Source organism: Perognathus longimembris, chromosome 9 (genome assembly GCF_023159225.1).
Source record: "Perognathus longimembris pacificus isolate PPM17 chromosome 9, ASM2315922v1, whole genome shotgun sequence".
In the NCBI taxonomy this organism is placed as follows: domain Eukaryota; kingdom Metazoa; phylum Chordata; class Mammalia; order Rodentia; family Heteromyidae; genus Perognathus; species Perognathus longimembris.
Window position 1 is genome coordinate 54,771,655 of NC_063169.1, and position 20,467 is coordinate 54,792,121.

A 20,467-nucleotide genomic window follows, 5' to 3' on the forward strand; every position below is an offset into this window, starting at 1 on the left:
TGAGTGTATGCTAGTTTCCCAGGTCTGTGAGAACAAAGTACCCCAAACAAGGCATAAAAGTGCTCAAAGTTCTTCACTCATTTCTGGCAGCTGGAAGTCCAAAATCAAGGTGTGGACAGGACCCTCTGGAACGTGTAATGAAGAGTCCTGTCTGGCTTCTTGCCTCTGACCATCCCTGATGTTTCTGGGCTCATGTCTGCATCCCTCTTGTTTCTGCCTCCACCTTCACTTGTTTGCATCTGAATGTCTCCAAATCTCCTTTACTTTTAGATATTGAATTTAGATCCAATCCTTAACAGTGTAACTTCATCTTAACTAATTTTTACATAGAGACCCTGTTTCTAAATAAATTGTGATCATTCTGAGGATCTGGGACATGTGATTATGTATAGTTATATTAAGATCGCTTGAAATATATTTAGGAAATTGGCATGTTGTTTCCTAAGGGTTAACAAATCTACTTGAATGTGACAATAACCTTTCTCCCTCCAATCTGGAAAAATCTCTGTACAATCTGGGGGAAAAATGTGACATGCCACAAAGCTTTGCCATCCATATACTTTATTCAGTAAATCAAATGAAGACGTATGTCTCACTTGAACAAATCTAGGGTTCACATAATGCTTAGAAAGAATGAATGTGTTAATGACAAAATTCATTCAAAATTATGTCCAGTAAAGAAGCACCCAGTTTAAAATATGCCTGATATGATAGCAGAAAGACATGAAAAGCCTTTAATTATGACCCAAATCAGTTTTACTGATTTACTCAGGAAAGTGAAATGAGATCTACAGAATGGGAGAAAATATTTTCAATTCACATATGATAAGTAACTTGTGTCTAGACATATAAAGAACGCATAAAACTTGACAATAAATAGACAAGGAGCTAATCTTTTCAAATTGACAGAAATTCTAAGTAGACATTTCTCTAAAGTAGATACACAAGTAGGCAAAACGCATGAAAAAATTAGTGTTTAATGTCCTTAGTTATTTGGGAAGTGCAAATCAAAAACACAATAAAGTCCTGTTTCATGATACTAAGATGACCATAATCAGGAAGACAGGCATTCCCAAGATCTGACTAGAAATTGGATCATCTGTGCATTGCTTATGAGGTTGTAAGATGATGCACTCACTTTGGAAAACAGCTTAGCACTTCCTCAACAAGTTAAACATGGAGTTCTGACTCAGAAACTCCATGCCTAGGTAAATAGCCAAGAAAAGAGAAAGGATGTGTCCACATAAAATTCTATGCACTGATATTTGTGGCAGCACTTAAAAAAGTAGCTCCAAAGTGGTAATAAACCAAATATCCATCAACGAGTGACGAATAAAGTATAGTATGTCCTTACAGTAGAATATTATTTTCCATAACAAGTAATGAAATGCTAAGACTCTCTATAGCATAAATAAGCTTTGAAAATATTGTGCCAAGTAAAAAAAGATAGCTACAAAAGACCACATATATTGTCCAATTCCTGTACATAAGACTTGTGCAAAGGAAAATCTGTGGGTCTGGGGGCTTGTGGGAAGGCATGGTGACTGTGAAATGCATGTGAGAAACACCTGAAAATGGAGTGCATTTTTGACGTGGAGAAAATGTTCCGAAATTGATTGTAGGGTTGGTCACATAAATCTGTTATGCAACATTTAACTGGAAATGGAATATTTATAGTAGCACTAAAAACTATGCAACAGGTATGGCTATTTCTAACAAGTTATCCACAAGCCCTACACACTGAAAAATCACAAAACATTGCTTCAAGTTATTAAAGGAGAACAAATGAAAGGAGAAATATACTGTTTGTAGATCAGAAGACTTAATGCTAACATTATAATTAGCCATAAAATGTGGCTGCAAATTCCACAGAAAACCCCAAGAAAACCTCCAAAGGACTTTTCCCTAAAGATGAAAATGTTATTCTAAAGTTTATATAGGAATGTGAATAGCTAAAACAAATCTGATAAGACAAAGTTAAAGGGCTCAGACTACCAAGACTACCCAGACTAGCAAGTGGAGAACAAGAAGCATGATGAAGCTGCAGTAATCAGAACACTTAAGGTGGAGACGGGTGGGTATTCGCAGCCTATGGACAAGAAGAGCCTTTTTGAAGAGTGGATTCATCTGTTTCTTGATTGTGGTCATGGCTACATTAATTTATAGAATGTCTTGGATTTATAATGGTTCCACTTCCTTAGCATATATAAGAGCAATAAAAGTAGAACTTAGAGTTATGAATTATAACCTTTTTCTTCGGCAAATGACATGGGGCATAATATTCTTTTTTTTTTTTTTGTCAGTCATGGGGGTTGAACTCAGGGCCAGGGTGCTGTCCCTGAGCTCTTTGGTTCAAGGCTAGCACTCTACCACTTTGAGCCACAATGCCACTTGAGGTGTTCTGGTAGTTAATTGGAGATAAGTCTCACAGACTGTTCTGACTTTGAACCATGATCCTCAGATCTCAACCTCCCAAGTAGCTAGGATTACAGGTGTGAGCCGCCAGCGCCCAGCATATTATTCTATTTTGGATAGGAAGCAGCACCTAGCTGTAGTCATGTGGGGAAACAACTGATATGCTACAATATACCCTGTTCCTAAGGCAAGATATTTGATATGTGAGGTACACTAAATGCATCGGATTTTCAAGCTACAACTGGTTTACCCAGGACTGGAGGCATCACTCAACGGGGAGACCATTAACTGTGAGCAAACAAGTACAGTGAGAATGTCTGACCTGGAGTTCAAACCCTGGTAATAGTACAATAGGTTTATTCAGACATAATCCACCATAAAGAGAGGCACAGTTGTGTATATTTGCCAAAATTCATTGTGCAATTAAATTGGCAAATTTTATTGCATACAAATTTCACACAATGTAGCTGATCAGAATTTGTAAATAGGTCACAATAGGAGATTTCACTTGAGAATAAGTTCTACAGAGGACAATTCCTCTGTATTGTGCTTAGTATGAGCATGTTTGTTTCTTAAAAACGCAATGCAAACGTAAGCAATCTGAAATTTAAAATCATAAAGTATCTGATCTTCACTAATCACTACACTATGCCCAGAGATTATGAGTAGAAGAACTGAGTGTGGTTTGTTATGGAAGCCCTGTGAACAAAGACAATTTAGGGACTGGAATGGGGTTTCATTAAACCATCAAGTCAATCTGTAGGCTGACATAACACAGCTACTTAACACGTAATTCATTGAATAGTTAAAGTTAAGTCCCTGATATGCTTCAGGCATTATTGAAGGCATTAATAATGTGATGGAAAATATAAATCACTGTTGTTTTTTCCTTTTGTAAAAAGCATTCTAGCAATTAGAGATACCAAAAATCAAAACAAACAAACAAGCAAAAAAAAAAAACAACTGAGTCTTTAGGGGGAAAAAAAAGTAGGCCAGGGGTGATGAATTCTCTGATGAGGAAGAGATTCTCTTTAAGCTTTCTTTCCAATATGGTCCTACAAAGTTACATGGGGCAGAAAAAATAATGTGGTCTTGGTGAAGAAAACACATACTAAAATATTATTTTTCATATTAAAATGTGTATTTTCCAATTACAAAAGTGATACATGCTTATTATTATATTTCAGAAACTTATGGTGATAAAATAAGTTTATTACTCTCCTTCCAATTTTTTTTTTCTTTTTCTTCTTTAAAGGGGCTGGGAATGTGGCTTAGTGGCAGAGTGCTTGCCTGCATACAGGAGGAAGCTCTGGGTTAGACTCCTCAGCACCACATAAACGGAAAGAGCCCGAAGTGGTTCTGTGGCTCAAGAGGTAGAGTGCTAGCTTTGAGCAAAAAGAAGCCAAGGACAGTGCTCAGGCCCTGAGTTCAAGCTCCAGGACAGACAAAAAGTAAAAAAAAAAAATTTTTTTTAATGTAAGGTTCTAGTGTTAAACCCCAGGCCTTGCTTTAGCTAGGCAAGCACTTTACAACTTAAACCATGCCCCCAGCCCTCCTTTCAAATTTGTTCTATACATCTTTGCACCATGGAGAGAACATTACAAAAATGTTTAATGGGAAAAAAGAACCTTAACCTACAGCCATGGTGGAGGTCTTCACTGTCAATACTTTATGCACATTTCCCAACACTGTATGTACATCTATGTATTTTAAATGTACGTTCATCTACATCTGACGCATATGATGAAGATTATTCAGCGTACAGAAGAATGCACCGCCTCACAGGCTGTGTGTTTATCTTACAGTCCCCTAGAAGCTGCTTTTCGTATGCTTTATTCCTCGCCCACATTATTCTGATCAGTTATTATTATACAGTATGCTGTGTTATGCATACAGCATGAGTTATGGTTCTGTTTCTCGGTTGTCAGGCACGTGTACTTTTGTTTGTTTATTTAATAATTGAAAGACAAAGGGAGAACTCCTTGTAGGAAAATCTTTACTCCCCCCGCCCCAGTCATTTCCATGGGATGTGTTCATTTCCAGAAGGCGGCCCTTTGGGCCCGAGCCCCATCTAAGCTCGCATGCAGACACCCCCCACCCCCACCCCCATCCCCAGGAGCGCAAGGCCAAGTTACTCTCCGCCCACACCCACGGGCCAGAGCCGACCTGGCCACCAGGCTCTTCGAAGACTGGCGTTTCCAATAGCGTGCATCTTCAAAACAGCAACTCAGTTAAACGTCTGTGCCCATTCGACTAACAACAGGTGCTTGGACGCGACTAGCATTTATTTTGGAAGGTTTATGGGCCATTTGATTTCTTCTGTGAACTGTCTTCCTGTTCTCTGGCTGGGCCTGCTTTCCCTGTCTGTGGGCGCTTGAGGCTCTGACATCACCCAGCTCCCCATTGCAGAAGGCTGGGCTGGGGAAGCCCCCTGTGGGCAGGGGCAGGGCCCCGCTCATCCCCGGGTCGCCCCCAGGCTGGCCTGGAGCTGGACCCCTCAGGGCGGGCTCCAGGGGACTGCTCACCAAACAGCCAAAGCGTGACCTGGCCGCTTGGATCCTAACGGGAGGCGGCGGGCGCGGCGCCAGCACGGAGCTGGGGACCCGGGGGTTCCAGGCCCGGCCACCCCACCTCCGCCCGCGGCAGCCGTGCGCGCAGGTGGAGAGAGGACATCGGTCAGACCCCGCCCTTCCACTCCCCGCCTGCCCGTCGCCGCCGACCTTGGGCTGATCGCCGCCCCCGGCCCGGCCAGCCGCCAGCGGGGCACATCGGCCTCCACCTTTCCGCTTCGGCCGGAGGCCCGGGCCTCCAGGCTGCGCGAGCCGCGGCGCGGCGCGCACCTGACCCGGGCGGGCTGGGCGCCGGGGCGGGGCGGGGCGGCGCGGCTGACGTGGCCTGGGCACCGGGCGGCCGTGATTCATCAGCCGCCTCGCACGGCGGGATGGGGACCATCGTAGCGGACGCCTAGGCGCCCCCGGGCTCCCCCGTAACGCGGCGACGCGTCCCCCACCCCCCCGCCCCGATCCTCCCCACGCCCGGCTCCGGCTCGCTTCCCACCCGCGTCTCCGGGAAGATCAAGATGGAAGAGATCCTGAGGAGGCTGCAGAAGGAGGCGTCCGGGAGCAAGTACAAAGCCATCAAGGAGAGCTGCACCTGGGCCCTCGGTAAGCGCGCCAGCGGCGGGGACCCGGAGGGGACCGGCACCCTGCACCCCCGGGGGCCCCGCGGTCCTGGTCATCACAGCCCCTCGCCGTCCGGGGGTGATCACCCAGCCCTGCTGATGGATGCTTAAGGCGCGATTGCCAGTTGCCGTGGTGAATTGGTGTGGGATGGGGGGATCTAGGCTCGGGCGGTGGCATCCAGCTGCCTCCCCTCCGGGCTCTTTATCGTTCCCCAAAACCTTTATGGGAACAACTGCCCTTCTGGTTGGGGGGGGGGGGGGAACGGGCGGCCCGCGTTTCCCCCGGGCCCTCAGCACCATAGAGTGGTCTCCTGTCGCCCAGGAAGGACCTCAAGCCGATGACAATCCAGGCCCCGGATTCTAAGGTGTCTGTTGGAAAGGGGGGAAGTTGAGCCAGCATCTCTGATCATAAACACTGGCCAAGGGAACCAGGAAGGAAGGGCTTACTTAATTTGATTTTCCTGATTTGAGATTAGTGTGGCTTTCCCCGTCGTTGTAAAAAAAAAAAAAGAATAAGAAACAGGCAGGACCGTGGGGGCTGTGAAATTCTGTGGTGGGCTGCCCTTCAGACAGGTGGCATTTTAGATGGATGAGCTATTTGTGAGATAAGTTCCCCGGGAGCAAATTTTGTAATTTCCAACCTACTCAAGTTGTAGAAATTCAACAGCAGGAAAAGAAGAGGAAGAAAGCGGAATGACCTATCAATTGAGCCCGAATCTGAGAGAGCAAAATAGTCAAGATGGGAATGCAACAAGAGCAGGAGCGGGGCTTCAGTCCTCCGGTGATGTGTTTTTAAAAGGAAAGGCCAGGAAAGAGCCCTAGCAGCCATCAGAGCCCCTGGCCTTCCCTTACCAGAGCCTGTGAGTCCTCAGTGATCGCTCCCTTTCCTTTGAAATGGTAAAACAAACAAACAAACAAAAATAAAAACCCAGTCCTCCCTTGTCCGGAGCCTGTGCTGTGTGAGACAGCCTGAAAAGAGAATTGCCTTTAGCAGCCTCTCCACCCAATACAGGACCAGGAGAGTGTTTGCCTGTGGTGTGATCACCCCAATGGGTGTAGGAATGCCCACACTGACCATTGCACTATTTCAAACCTTTACCTCTTCTGCCTGCCATGGGTTCTGGACTTCTCCTATAGCCTTGCTTCCATAAGGCCATCAATGCTATCATTTAAACTTCACCTGTTTAGAAGGTTCGTAATTCACGTATGTCTGCAAGCTGTTATACAGACCATCAGAAGAATATCTTGGGGGGGGGGGGTTATTATCTAAACTGTGCATATGATCACAAAATCTTCTAGAATATTGCCTAGGGAGTTTATCTTGTAGGTAGAAGCTAGCATTGACCATTTTAACTTACTGTCAAATAAAAATGGACTACTGTCTGGGAATTGCAAGGCTCTTAAAGGCGCAGTACTATTTTTGCATTGCCATTGTGATTCAGCAGTGAGTTAGCTAGGATTCCCAAATGCCCCTAAAGGAAGGGTCACAGATGGCTGATAACATAATAAAGCAGGGCCCAACTGTGCTCTAAGCATACTGTCCTAGTATTCATTTGTGGTTTTCTGTAAATGGAGCAGATTGAGATAAGTGGGGGGGCGGGGGGAAGCCATCTAATATTTTTAAGAAGTTTGAAAATTTGATATTCCACAGCATGTTAAATCTAAATTACATTGTTATTGAATTTGTGTCCTTGAGGCAACCAGAGAAGCTGAGAGTCCAGTGTAGGCAGCTTTCCTGGGTCAAGCCCAGAATCCAGCATGACTGTAAGAATAGATGTGGTTCTTTTCACAGTAGTAGTTCCTTAATCAGCTAGGGGAAAATGAGTGCATGAAGTTGTGCACTAGCAGTGTCAGGTGCTCGTAAAGGCAGTGGGATGAACACACCAGGAAAACAGGTCAAAGACTGAGGCATGGAATGTGAGGTTAGGGTTAAGAGGGTGAATTGATGTAAAATGAGGGGCTTTTTTTTTTAGTAGATTTTGACTGAAGCATGCAAAGATGTTGATCCCTTTTTCCTTGCTTATTTAGCAAACACTATTAAGACCTCCCTTGTGCCAGAGCAGTGACTACTAAGCATGAATAAAATGCTCCAGGAAGGAGTAAATCCAAAGATATGTGGAGGGAGAATGCCAAGTAAACAGAAACTTGGGGGATGGTTTCCTGTTGTCTTCCCGGTGCACTGTATTTTACTGTAAAATACTCACCACTCAGCCTCATCTTTGCTTTCTAGATTAACATGGACATTCTTTAGAATGCACTTCAAATCTAGCCCCAATCCACTTTCTCATCATTCCCCCAGGCGCAGCCAGCTGCCACACTTTCTTGATCACCCTGCAGGCAGGATACATCTCTACTTTGCTGATGCCAGCCCTTCTGCTGGGAATTCCCTCTCCAGCCTCGCCAGGGTCTGCTCACTCAGGGAGCATTCCCAGTGCTCCTCAGGAAAGCCAGGTGCTCCCTGACTTCTACAGTCTCTTTGTAATGCACTTAATTTTTTTTTTGGATCATACAGTTGTAGTATCCACAGCCACTCATTGGAAAGATAACTGACAAATACATATGTTGGACATAATTATTTAAAGCAGACTTAGTCACAGAACAGTTTATTCACTCCATCCATTAAATATCTTGTTGAGCAGCTATGAGTTCTATTTGGCTTGGATATATTACAGGATTACGAGCACCTTGTCTTGCCCTCTGGGCATTGTCCATCACACTAAATGGATCTTCCATCATTTTGGGCAAGGGACATCAGCATACTTAGACTATCTTGGGAGAGAGAGGCCATCAGCCTCTTTGGCTGTTATCTGAGTCATCTCTGATGATGGGAGACAGGGTCCTCTCCCACTTAGACCAGTTATAGAAGAAATAGTCATTCATCGTCATGAGAGAGAGTGATCGTGACCACACCAAGGCCATCTCAAGAGAAAGGGGCCCCTCTCATCACTCTCACCTGGTCTTTGGGTTTGCTTCTTCTCTCCTTGTCCTGATGAGTTAAGTGAGTTTCCCGGAACTTGTCCTTCAGCCTAGGAACCCGGTGGGTCCTCAGCGTAGGCCTAGGCCACAAGTCCCACTGACACTAGAGTTGGAAAGATGACTTCCTCAGGGCAAAATTAGAGTTCTGTTTCAGAAGGCAGGAGAGCCAGTGCTGCTCAGTCAAAGAAATGTCAAGGTGCTGTGAATTCTGTGAGCACAGGCACTGTTGTTTATGCTTCTCTGGTGTATTCTGTACCCATTGTTTCAGAGATCTTCAATAAATAAATCAACTAATGATTCATTTGAGCTTCAAATGTTATTCAACTGTTTTCATTTATATTATATATGTTCATTTCAGAATATTGAAAAAATAGAATAGCGTTGCATTCCCCGCACTCTTAATCACTGTAGGCAGATAACACTGTAGGCAGTTTAAAAGCTTGCTCTTTGACAAAGGGGCATATTATCATCCGCTTTGCTTTTGAACTTGGACTTTTCTTCTTCTTTAATCTTTAATGCATTTGTAACTTTAGCATTTTCTTCCACTTTATCCTAACACTTCTCTGAAAACAAGTATTCTTAATGGTTCCAGAATAGCAAATAGTACGCATCTTCTCCTCATTTAACGCTCTCTGGATTCTTTTTGTCAGGGAGGAAATAGTCTGACTGCAGCATAGAAAAGAGTGAGAGTGAGTAGGCTGAAGATGCGCTCAGGGAGCCTAGAACAGAGTTAGCTGGGTGTGGTTAGCACACATCTGTGGTCTTAGCCATGTGGGGAAGCAGAGGGAAGAAGATTGTGGTCCCAGTTGGCCCTTGAAAAAACAAGAGACTCTGTAGGGGGCAGGGGGTGGGGGCTGAAAAGGACTTGGGGACATGGTTCTAGTGGAAACTCCAAATCCCAAGTTAATTCCTAGTTTCCTAAAAAAAAAATAAACACACAAAATCCAATGATTTCCTTCAGAAACTGGCAAGTATGGTGGCTACGATGTTTAGATAAAATGGAACCGCTGGTATACATAGATACATAGATATATAGATATATCTGGAAGAGACTATGTCTTCATTTTAGAAATGCCTAATGTACATGTTATCCAAGGGCTTACACAGAATAAATTTGGGAAATAAAGGTGAGCGGGACGCAGGGACTCCAGCTCAGAGAAGGAGCAAGGCCTGTCCACCCGTCCATCTGCCTTGCCTTGCCGCCTCAGGTCCTTCCCAAGTGCTGGTAGGGACTTGTGCCTGTGTGGTCTCTCCACTCACCACGCCCTGCTCTGCTCTCTTTCACCTCTGTCAACACCACATGCTGCTTGGCACCTGCTCTGCCTCGACTGCCTCCATCAGCATCCAATGGACGCCTTGGCTCTTGAGCGACGCTGCCTCCACTGTTAAATGCAGCTTCGGTTACATGACTGAAACTATGAGGCTCACTGCCATCCTAGCCCCGCCCCCTGCTTTGATAGCCACGCCCCAGGGGCCGTCCCCTTCTCCTCATCTTCCCTGGAGGGCTTGGAGCACAGGAGCTGAGTATCACAGCGACTTGTATGCATTAAGGGGGTCAGCTGGTAACACTGCTGACCCAACTGCGTAAACCTGAAGCCAGGCAGGGTGCTCTTGATCTGCTTTTATAATTCACCAACCTACCTGCTGCATCACCCAGGTGTCAGCTCTTTGTTGTTTTTGGGTTTGGTGTTATGAGGCAGTCTCACTATGAACTTGCCACCCTCTTGACTAAGCCTCCTGAGCGCTGGGATTCCAAGTGTGTGCCACCACACCTGGCTGCATTCTGTGGATTTCTAACTCCTAATGACACCACTAGCCTGCCCGCTTCTCTCTACCTCTGTTGCCAACTCTCTAGTCAATGCTACTTTTCTTCCTTCTTTCGACTCCTGTCACAGCCTGTCCTAACCTGTTCTCCTCTACTCTAGTGCTGTTCAAGCTGTTCCCTATGCTATACCGCCTTTGAAACCCTGAACCTGTGCGGCGGTGGCATGTGAAAACACAGAACAGCTTCCGGTTAGGATAGACGGAAGTCTTTGTTGCATGCTGTCTGCCCTGCGGCCTCCTCCTGTGCCACCCTCCCCCTGGCACTCCGGATTTCAGCCATCCTGATCTTATTTTCAGATCTCACATATGCTGTAGCCGCTCTTATTTCATTCATTTATCAAGTATTTAATGAGTATCCACCATGTGTCAGGTGCTACTCTAGGTGCTGGTTGTAACTTAAATAGTTGTCATTTGAATAGGCTATGTAGGGAAAGCCTTCCTGGAAGGGAGTCTGTGAACTGGGAAGTTTCTGGTGGCTTTAGCAGGAAGCGAGGCCAGATGGCTGGAGCCAGCCAAGATAGGGGAGGAGAACACAAGGCAAGAGGCCAATTCCAAAAGTCCCGTTGCTCTGTCTGTATAGCTTGTATTTAAAATGAGATGGGACATCATCTGGAGTGGAGGAGAGGTCCCTGACTCACTGTTCATAAGCTCTCTCAGGCTGAAGAGGCTGCAGCTTCGGGGGGGGGGGGGAGGCCTATGGCAGGGAGGAAAGGAGGGGGCTGTGGTGGTCACCACATGAGAGAAGATGGGGTTTGGCCACAGTGGCCACAGGGAGCTTGTTAATGTGGTTGGGATTCTCATGGTGCTGTATTTTGTTTTATGCATTGATTTTCTTTTTAGGTGATGCTGAGGTTTGAACTTAGGGTCTCTTGATTGCTAGGCAGGCTCTCTACCACTTGAACCACACTCCCAGCTGTATTTTGCTTTATGTTGAAAGTCTTAATGGTTTGAATCGTGCATTTGCTTTTAAGACAGGGTCTTGCTAAGTTTCCCAGGCTGTTCTTAAACTTCTGGGCCCGGAGGATTCTCCTACCTCAGCCTCTCTAGTACTTAGGACTCTGTAGTGAATCACTATGCCCAGTTAAGTCTTGATGTCTTGGGAACTTGCTCTTCCTTCTTCTTGGAATATCTCCTCCTTACCTATTCACACAGTCTGCTTCAGTCCTGTTTCTCTTCCAGGGCCACAGTCCATAGAAGGGTCCCCCATCCAGCCTTTGCCCAATTCTCAGTATGCCCTTTTGTGGCTTTTACCACGGTATAAAGCTGGAAGTATAGAGTATAGTGAGTTCCTCAATCATGTCTGTCTTCACCGTTGGGGCCTGGAGCCCAGTATCTAGCCAAATCTTTGTCAGTAAATGAAAGAAAGAAGACAGGATTCGACCCCAAGGACAGTGTCAGGATCACGTCCGGCTCTTTATAATCATGAGTTCATCAACTCTTTACAGGAATCTTGAGGGGTCGATGTGACTGACCTCCCTTTGAGGGTAAAGGAACTGAGCTGAGGGCACAGCTCAGTGGTGGCGTGCTTCCACAGTACACATGAGGTCCTGGATTGATTCCAGCACTGGGAAAGTCCCCAAGCAGTTGTGAAGATGAGGGAACCAAAGCATGGAGAGGATGAGAGCCTTCCCTTCATCCCACAGTGCTGCAAACAGAGCTGGAAAGAGAGCCTGGTGCTCTTTCTTACTCTGATGGCGCTTCCATGGTCTCCTTCCCCAAGCACCACCTGCTCTTGGGGATGGGAGCCACACTGTACACCTTCCCCGCCATGCTCATGGGTCACTTTTTACCTCCATTTCCAACCCCCGCCCACCACTTATTTTTTGTATTCGTGGGGCTTGAACTCAGTACCTGGGCGCTGTCCCTGAGCTTTTGTGCTTAAGGCTAGCGCTCTAACAACTTTGAGCCCCAGCCCCACTTCTGGTTTTCTGGTGATTAATTGGAGATAACAGTCGTATGAACTTTCCTGCCCGGGCTGGCTTCAAAGTGCAATCCTCAGATCTCAGCCTCCTGAGTAGCTAGGATTACAGATGTGAGCCACTAGCACCTGCTTTCAGTTCTACTCTGATCCTCACATGCCTGGGGTAAGGGGATCCTATGAGACCACATGCACCATGGCTGCTGGGTAGCTGCCTTTTCTCACATCTTCCCCCCTTTTTGTGGTACTGGAGTTGGGAAATGGGACCTTGTCCATGCTAGCTAGGCATGGACTCTACCACTGAGCTACCCTCAGCCTCCTTCCCTTTTCTTTTAGCCACTCCGAGCATGTGTAGACATCCTGAGTTTGGACATATAAACCCTCTCTCTCTCTGGAGGAAGACCCACTGTGGTTTGCTGGTTCCGTGTCATTGCATCTACTTGGCAAGCAGCATGGACTTGCCCTGGGCGCTGACCCCTACCTTGCTCAATGCTGGGGTGTGCTGACCTCTGTGACCTTGCGCTGCTCCCTGCACCTGCACCCCAGGGATTTATCCTGTCTCATCTTCAGCACTGACCTCAGTCCTTCTGCCTCCTCCCTTGGCCTCATCCCTGAGGCACCACTGACCCTGCTGGGCTCATCTTTCTGTTTTGCTAATAATTGTCTTTCTTAAATCCACTGTTTTTCCCAATTGACTCTTAACAGGCCAGATCCTGTCACATTTTGGCCTGTTAGTCCTAAGTCTCAGGGATGCCTTTATTCATTCTCTCTCTCTCCCTCCCTCCCTCTCTCTCTCTCCCTCTCTCCCTCCCTCCTCTCTCTCTCTCAATGTTTTTGTTCTCTGTAAGTAGTTGTACAAAAAAGTTGCCATTCCCCAAAACAGTTTATGAATACAGAGCATCTTGATCAGTGTCACCCCTTTAAACATTCTCATCCAATCCTTTCCTTGCTTATCTTAATTTTAAGTTATCTATAGAATTTTGCCATTTAACAAAGCATCTTATTGTATAATATATCTTGGTCTGTGTCATCATTCAACATCTTCACACACACATACCCCCCCCTTAGATCTACTCCTTCCCTTGTATTTCTTATATTTCTCAATTCTGTGGTGTATGTATTGAATTCTTGCCTGTGTTCTCCCTCCTTCACTCCTGGTGGTGTACTGGTTAGGATTCCGTGTCCTTTATTATCTCTTGTTCCTTCTGATCTCTTAGCAAGGTGAGAAGAGATGTTTTTTCCTTCCTTCAGGGAAATAGTTCAAGTTCACAGAGCTTGTTGACTCGAAGCATTAGGCAGAGGGATCAACACAATTGAGCTGATCACTGGGGACAAGTTGGAGCCATAGAAATAGAGAAGAGAATAATGAGCTTTTTATTGTATCTGGGGTTTGGAAGCCGGGGTAGTATGAATAATTCACAAGCCATGGTAAAGTACTGAACATCCAGGTTGGATTAATGAAATTTGGGGATGAGCCTCCCAACCAGTCTTCCCCACTGCAGTGTGATCAAAAAAAGGATTTAATTAACCACATCCCAGATGTGTGTAAGAATGATGAGTCTTTGTCTGAGGTGCTTCATGAGCTTGAATATCTTTCACAAGGATGCATTATTGTTTAAGTATATTCAAACAGTGCCTTTAGAAAATAGCACTCATTTCTCTAGTTTAACGGCAAGGAAATAATTTCTTGGTCAGCTGTAACTAGATAGAATTGCTGTTTGCTTCAGGCTAGGAATTCATTAAGGTATCTTAATTTTTAACCTGCCTTTTCCCAACAATTAGGCAAGTTTCAGGGATTACCTCTGGGATTACCAAGGGATTTAAAAGTAAGAATAACTTTCATGAAGATAGTTGAGAATTGACTAATTTATACTTGGCAGGAACAAAAGAAACCAGGGGCTGGGATATGGCCTAGTGGCAAGAGTGCTTGCCTCATATATATGAAGCCCTGGGTTCGATTTCCCCAGCACCACATATATAGAAAACGGCCAGAAGTGGTGCTGTGGCTCAAGTGGCAGAGTGCTAGCCTTGAGCAAAAAGAAGCCAGGGACAGTGCTCAGGCCCTGAGTCCAAGGCAAAAACAAAAAAACCAACAGTGAAATTCCAGTGCAATGTAGGCTTTTAGTCCTTAAATATATACTAGTAACCTTGTATTTTTCCTCTTGCAGAGACTCTCGGTGGCCTAGACACCATTGTCAAGATCCCTCCCCATGTGCTGAGGTAAGAGAAAGACAAGGAGGAGAGAGAGACTGTTTCTGCCTTCTCCTGACTGTTTTCATTAATTTTAGTTTTCATTTGGTTTTCTGCTCCATAAGTCAATTGGAATGGATTGTTTGCAGATTTTTACAAATTGTTGGTTTTGGAAAGAGTTACAAGGAAACATTTTCACTCAATACTTTTGTCCTGCTAAATTTTTGTGTTTTTTTTCCTTTTTGCCATTGATTACTTTCGTGTTAAATATATGACCATTTTGATAAATAATTACTACCATCATTTTGATCAATTGCATACATTAGTAATGCTACCATCCACCATATATACTGGACCTTTAAGGGACCTAGGAGTATTATCTTTCCTTTTTTTCTGCTATTTATTGCTCTGAAGACTCTTTGTACAAATCTAAGTGCAAATTCACTTGCATGGTTTAGATGACTGGCAAATGTATAAGGAGATTTAAGGGAGAATCGGATGGCAGAATATTTCAGGTAGAATTTTTAAGGGGTGATCAGGAGATACTGGCTATTTGTGCCTAATGTCCACTGGATTTTTTTTTTGGGGGGGAGGTGTATTTTTGAGGTAGAATATCAATATGTCATCCAGGCTGGCCTGGCTATATATATGCCTCTGCCTTCCAAGTTCTGGTCCCACAAGTGTGTACCACCACGCCTGGCTCCTGTGCTTGTTCTTATTGTGGGATGATGAGCCGGGTTAGCAACATGGATAGGAATCCATGCAGAGGAATTAGTAACATGTTTCTCTCCATGATGCATAGGAATTCATGCTGAGCAGCCTGTCTGATTCAGTGTCAAGATGGAGAAGGACCAGGGAACCTGTCCTGCAGACAATTTATTGAATTTTTCTAATTGATAATCATGGAAAAATCTTTCCACCTGCATGTCCTTAGTCTTGCTTTTGTCTTTGGGATTGAATCTTAGGAGTGTTTATCTTCTTCATGAGGAGCTTGCATCTTCTCCATTCGCTCATTTCCCCTTCTTAAACACAGAGTCCAGCCTATATCTTTGAAAGGTTGCACAAAACCTATCAATTAGAGAGCTACTACAGTATTCCTACATCAGTAACTAGGATTACACCAGGAGCCACTAGCACTTGGCTCCCTGTTTGCTTTTAGTGCCTTAAACAAAGGAGAAAATGGCTGTTCACTGTTAGCTGTAAAGACACACATGCAAGGAGCAAGCCCTGTGAAGGGTGACTCTTAGCAAGGAGATGCTGAAATCACTTCCAGAAATAAGATGTCCTGAAGACCTGGTCCTTTCCCTTTCCTAACTGCTTTGGAAAGCAGAACCTATACTGTCACCTTGTACATACTGTCTTGATACTATACCTTTCCTAACCTGCAGACATCTTTTTTGTATATCTTCTGGGCTGTCAACCCCTCCTAGTGGTTTTCCCATTCTATTGCCTTCGATAAGGAAGACTTGCAATTAGCTTCCAATTATAAGCTTCTCTTTGTTAATAGACTGACCTTACAGTGTTTTTTTAAGTGACCGGTCATCACATGAGAAGATATATATGAGCCACCTAAGCTAGGATGGAAAGGCTGTTGACCTAGAGGGATATTTTAGGATGGGTGTAAGATATGAATTCAAAGCTATGGTGACTTAGCTTTCCTTATGACAAAAAGCTAATGTCTTTATAATACATAGCTTCAAAGAAAATTCTTTAAAGGAAACATAACTCCATTTTGAAAAGGCATAACAACCCAATCACAAATTTATTCCTTTTGAAAAGAATAAGGGTAGGATTTTTGCAATGTGTGTTATTAGATGTACAGTTTACATAATTAAACTATGGCCTATAGGTAAGACAGGCCCAATTCTCGCCTTAATTTCAAAGTATACCTCTGAGAAATTGTTTGTGTCAACAAAGTATAGAAATAAGTCCCAAGCAATAAGAGGAGCTATGCCCATCAATTCAGTGGTGTCATGGCAGTTTGTGTCTCTTCCTCACCCTCTAGAATTTTCTTCTGCAAAAGTCCTGGTGCAAAGATGAGAATCATGTTTGTTTTCTGGGAAACCTTTATTAACTGTTTTTTTTCTTTTGTTTTCACTTTATTATATACAAACCAGCAGGGTTATGTAATCACATAATATCTTGGGTGTACTCTGAAGTTAAGGCCACACATTTGACAGATTTCTTTTCCCCACTTAAGATATAAGGACTCAGTTAATACAATACTTCTTCACGTCTTTAATATAGCCAGCTCCACAGCTCACATTTTCCCAGCTAAGAATCCAAGTTACCATTGTTCAAACTTTGACTCTGGTGTCAGCAACTATCCATCCTTAGGTGATAGGAATGCCAGTCTCTGTGTCCTGATGATACAGAATTTTCTGTAGTGGTTCATGTTAGGCAGAGCCCAGACAGGCCTTCTGACTCAACAGCCGGCGGAGACTACTATAACAGGAACACCTACGTCATGAGGCATCCAGTGTTACAGTTGTACTGCCAGAATCGCTGAGCCCCCACTGCTGGGCCTCCTCGGGTTCTTGTCTCTCTGGACTAGTGTAGTCCACGACAAGGGAAGATGAGCAGCATAAAGAATTTTATCCAGAAGAGAATGGTTTAACTTGAAGGTCACTGTCATTGTCTGTCTGTCTTGTATTCTCCCTGGGAGTCATCCATTTTCTCTTCTACAGGTGGCAATCTCTGTCTTTCTGTCGGTGTCTTGAGTTTAGGGGTTCTAGCACCCTGGACTATGATCTGATTGGTTGTCTCTGTCATAACTAGGTGTTGCCACAAGTCAACACTTTATTGGTTGAGTCTCACAATATTTTGAGAGGGTTGTTAATTCCTAATTAGGTCCCTTCTGAAAACCTTCTCCCCCAAAGCACAGGAAGGTGATTGAAACTAGAGGGCACTAGGGATGGGCAGGGGCAAGATGTTCTGAAACAAGGTCTCTTTTGCATCCGGTTTTGGCTTGCTAGGCCAAAATACTGTACTAGGGCCTGGGTCCTAACTGAATCACTCTTTCACTGACAACTCTCCTGTGAGACTAGGGATACACTGGGACTCCTAAGCCAGCCCAGGGCAGAGTCAGAGCGACCAGACTCCAAAAATGACCTTTATAAGCCAGCAAGGTATAGTTTCTCTCTTATGATTTACACACAGGCTTTATTTTTCCCTCACTCAGAATTTACAGGAAAAGCCGAGATCTATGTGGCTACATTTCCTATGGTAAATTATTTGATACAGCTCTGTCATTGAGAAGAAAAACAACTCTTTGAAAACCTGTTGTTTTGGCAGCACTCATAAGCAGAACAGAATCACGTAGGAATATGTGCATTAGAATACCTGATATGGGAAGATATTCCAATTCAATTTCTAAGGAACCAGAGCTTTTAAAAGAGGAAGTGTTTTGTGCTTAGATGGACAGGCTAGCCAGCCGTGAATTAGAAGAGCTATAGAGATTAGTGTGCATATACAGCTCTGCCCAGGAAATGACCTAAATTGACTTTTCCTCTTTGTAAGCAGAGGAAACCTTAAGATAAAAAAGACTCTGGTCTGGAATTGATGTGAATACCCCCGGGGGAATCCTGAGTAATTATGTAATTAACTACCTAACCCTTTCTTCTCCTTCTGCTGGCCTGACCTAGGGGGGCGGGGAAGGCTGAGTAGTGATGATTCTGTTTCTTCAGCAGGGTTGAGGTGAGTGAACCCCCAAATGACTCATGTTTAGGCCAAAGCTGAGTGAATACACATAGCATAGATCATATTTTGAGCTGGAGCAGAGAGTTTTTCAATTCATGAAGTCCTATGGAAAAGCTGTATTAAAAAGAATCTTTCCCACTGAAATGATAACTTGCCTGTTGCTGGTTTTCTGTTGTGAATCCCATTTTGTTTTCCTGTATTTACCCAGTTCAAATACAAAAGGGGTTTTGTATGCAGATCTCAGAGACTGTCGGTGGGGAGGGAAAATGCCAGACAACCATGTCCAGTGTCCATTTGTAGCAGTTGTAGGGGGATGGGAGAGATAGGAGGGGAAGAAGAAGGAGCTGGGCACCGGGGGATCCCAAGTCTGAGTGTGGGGAGGAAGGCTAGTAGATTTGTCCCCTGATATTCTCATTTTGGCCTCCTGACAAAGCTGAGTGGAGAAGACAAAGCCAGCAACATGGCACTTGCTGAAAATGGGAAGGCAAGTCTTTGTGGGTTTCAGAGACAGTGAAAATATAGATGTAATTTAAAGTCAACAGGATGTTTGATTAAGAAAGGAAAGCTTGTTAGTTCAAGGTGTGCGTGCCCAGGCATCTAGCACAGAGGATGCCTTTGTCAATGTTTGTTCATGATGATTGCTTGGCAGATCTCCTGTTGACGTCTTTATTCAGGGGTCTGGGGATAGAAGATGATAGGGAGGGTGCATCAGAGCTCTGATGGGACAGATTGTAGGTAGAAGGTGGGACAGATATCCTAATGCTGATGACAGAGCTAAGCAAGTAGTCATCTGTATTCTAGGAGCCCAGGGATGAACAGGGCACAATCAGCCCCACAAGGAGTATGCTCCTAGCTGAAGAGGCCATAAACAGATCAAGTCCTGAGTGCAAGACCTGGTTCTCCCACACAACACCACTGAGATCTTGAACAAGTGTTTTGTCTATCAGTGTCTAGTAGTAGCCATTCAGGCAGGCCACAGAGTAGATGCTGGACTGTCCAAGAAGAGGGACCCCTAGTGGCCATTCCATCCTTTATGTCTCTTCCACATAGTGGGCAAGTGAGCAGCTTTTACCTTACAGCTCACTCTATAGGCCTCCTTGACCCCATTGTGGATGGATGAAGGCTTCTCCAACCATTCGTGCTCAAAACTCATTATACCTCAGATTTACTGAGGAGCCTCAGGAGTTTTGTTTATTTGTTTGTTTGTTTGGGAGCCAGTAGTGGAGGTTGAACTCAGGATTTCACACCGGTGTTCTCTCTCAAGGCTGGTGTTTCTACCCCTTGAGCTACATCTTCACATCTGGCTTTTTTGCTGGTTAATTGGAGATGAGTCCTTTGGATTTGCTTGCCCAGGCTAGATTTGAACTGTGATCTTCAGATCAGATCTCATCCTCCTGAGTAGCTAGAATTATAGGCATAAGTCACTAGCCTCTGGCTCCAAGGAGCTTTACCATATTATGAATTTTTTTAAAATCATAACAATTATTCACTAGAACAGCAGTAAACCTGTTACATGTCAATAGAAATGATTTTTATGAAACAATGATTACTTTTTATTATCTATGTGTCACCTCTGAGCTATGAAAACTGCCCTGTATCAACCCTGACAAAAACATATTCCTTATGAAGATGTTATGACAGCTCTCTGCAGAACATCCAATATATCTAAGCAAAATATCACCCAAAACATGGTCTTGTAGAAATCTAGCAGTTTCTCCATGGAACCAAACTTCTTTTTTTCACCACTAGAGAAGGAAATATAAGGATAGCCAGAGACAAAGGAGCTGATAAGCATCTGACTATAAATGTGTTATTTCCTATTCCTAAGAGTACACGGTGGCCTAATTAACTGGCCCTTAGCAGTTTTGAATAAATACTCTTGAGCAGGTAAGGCATGGCAGGTTTGAATATAGCAGCCATCCTCTCTCTCCCTCCCTCCCTCCCTCTCTCTCTCTCTCTCTCTCTCTCTGTTTTTCCAATACTGGGACTTGAACTCAGGGCCTGAGTATTCCTCCTTAGCTTTGTTGCTCAAGGCTGGTGTTCTACCACTTGACCCACAGCTCCATTTCCACCTCTTTACTGGTTAATTGGAGTTAAGAGTCTTGAGAACTTTCCCATCTGGGCTAGCTTTGAACCTCAACCTAAGATCCCAGCCTCCTGAGTAGCTAGGATAGCAGGTGTGAGTCACAGGTGCCAAGTCAACCATGGCCATCTTGAATGTTATCTAGAATAAATATTGGAGGCTAGCTAGGTATAGTCAAGGA

The 20,467-nt window shown here is 44.5% G+C and overlaps 1 protein-coding gene across 1 annotated transcript in view; it reads left to right on the forward strand.

Annotated features, from left to right (window-relative positions):
• The first annotated feature begins 5,456 nt into the window (after positions 1-5,456).
• The window catches only part of Arfgef3 (ARFGEF family member 3), a 122,300-nt gene continuing 107,289 nt past the window's right edge, over positions 5,457-20,467 (forward strand). Inside the window, 2 exon segments of the mRNA XM_048354174.1 lie at positions 5,457-5,579; positions 14,483-14,534. Of these exon segments, the coding sequence (XP_048210131.1) occupies positions 5,495-5,579; positions 14,483-14,534 (137 nt within the window). The 5' untranslated portion in view covers positions 5,457-5,494.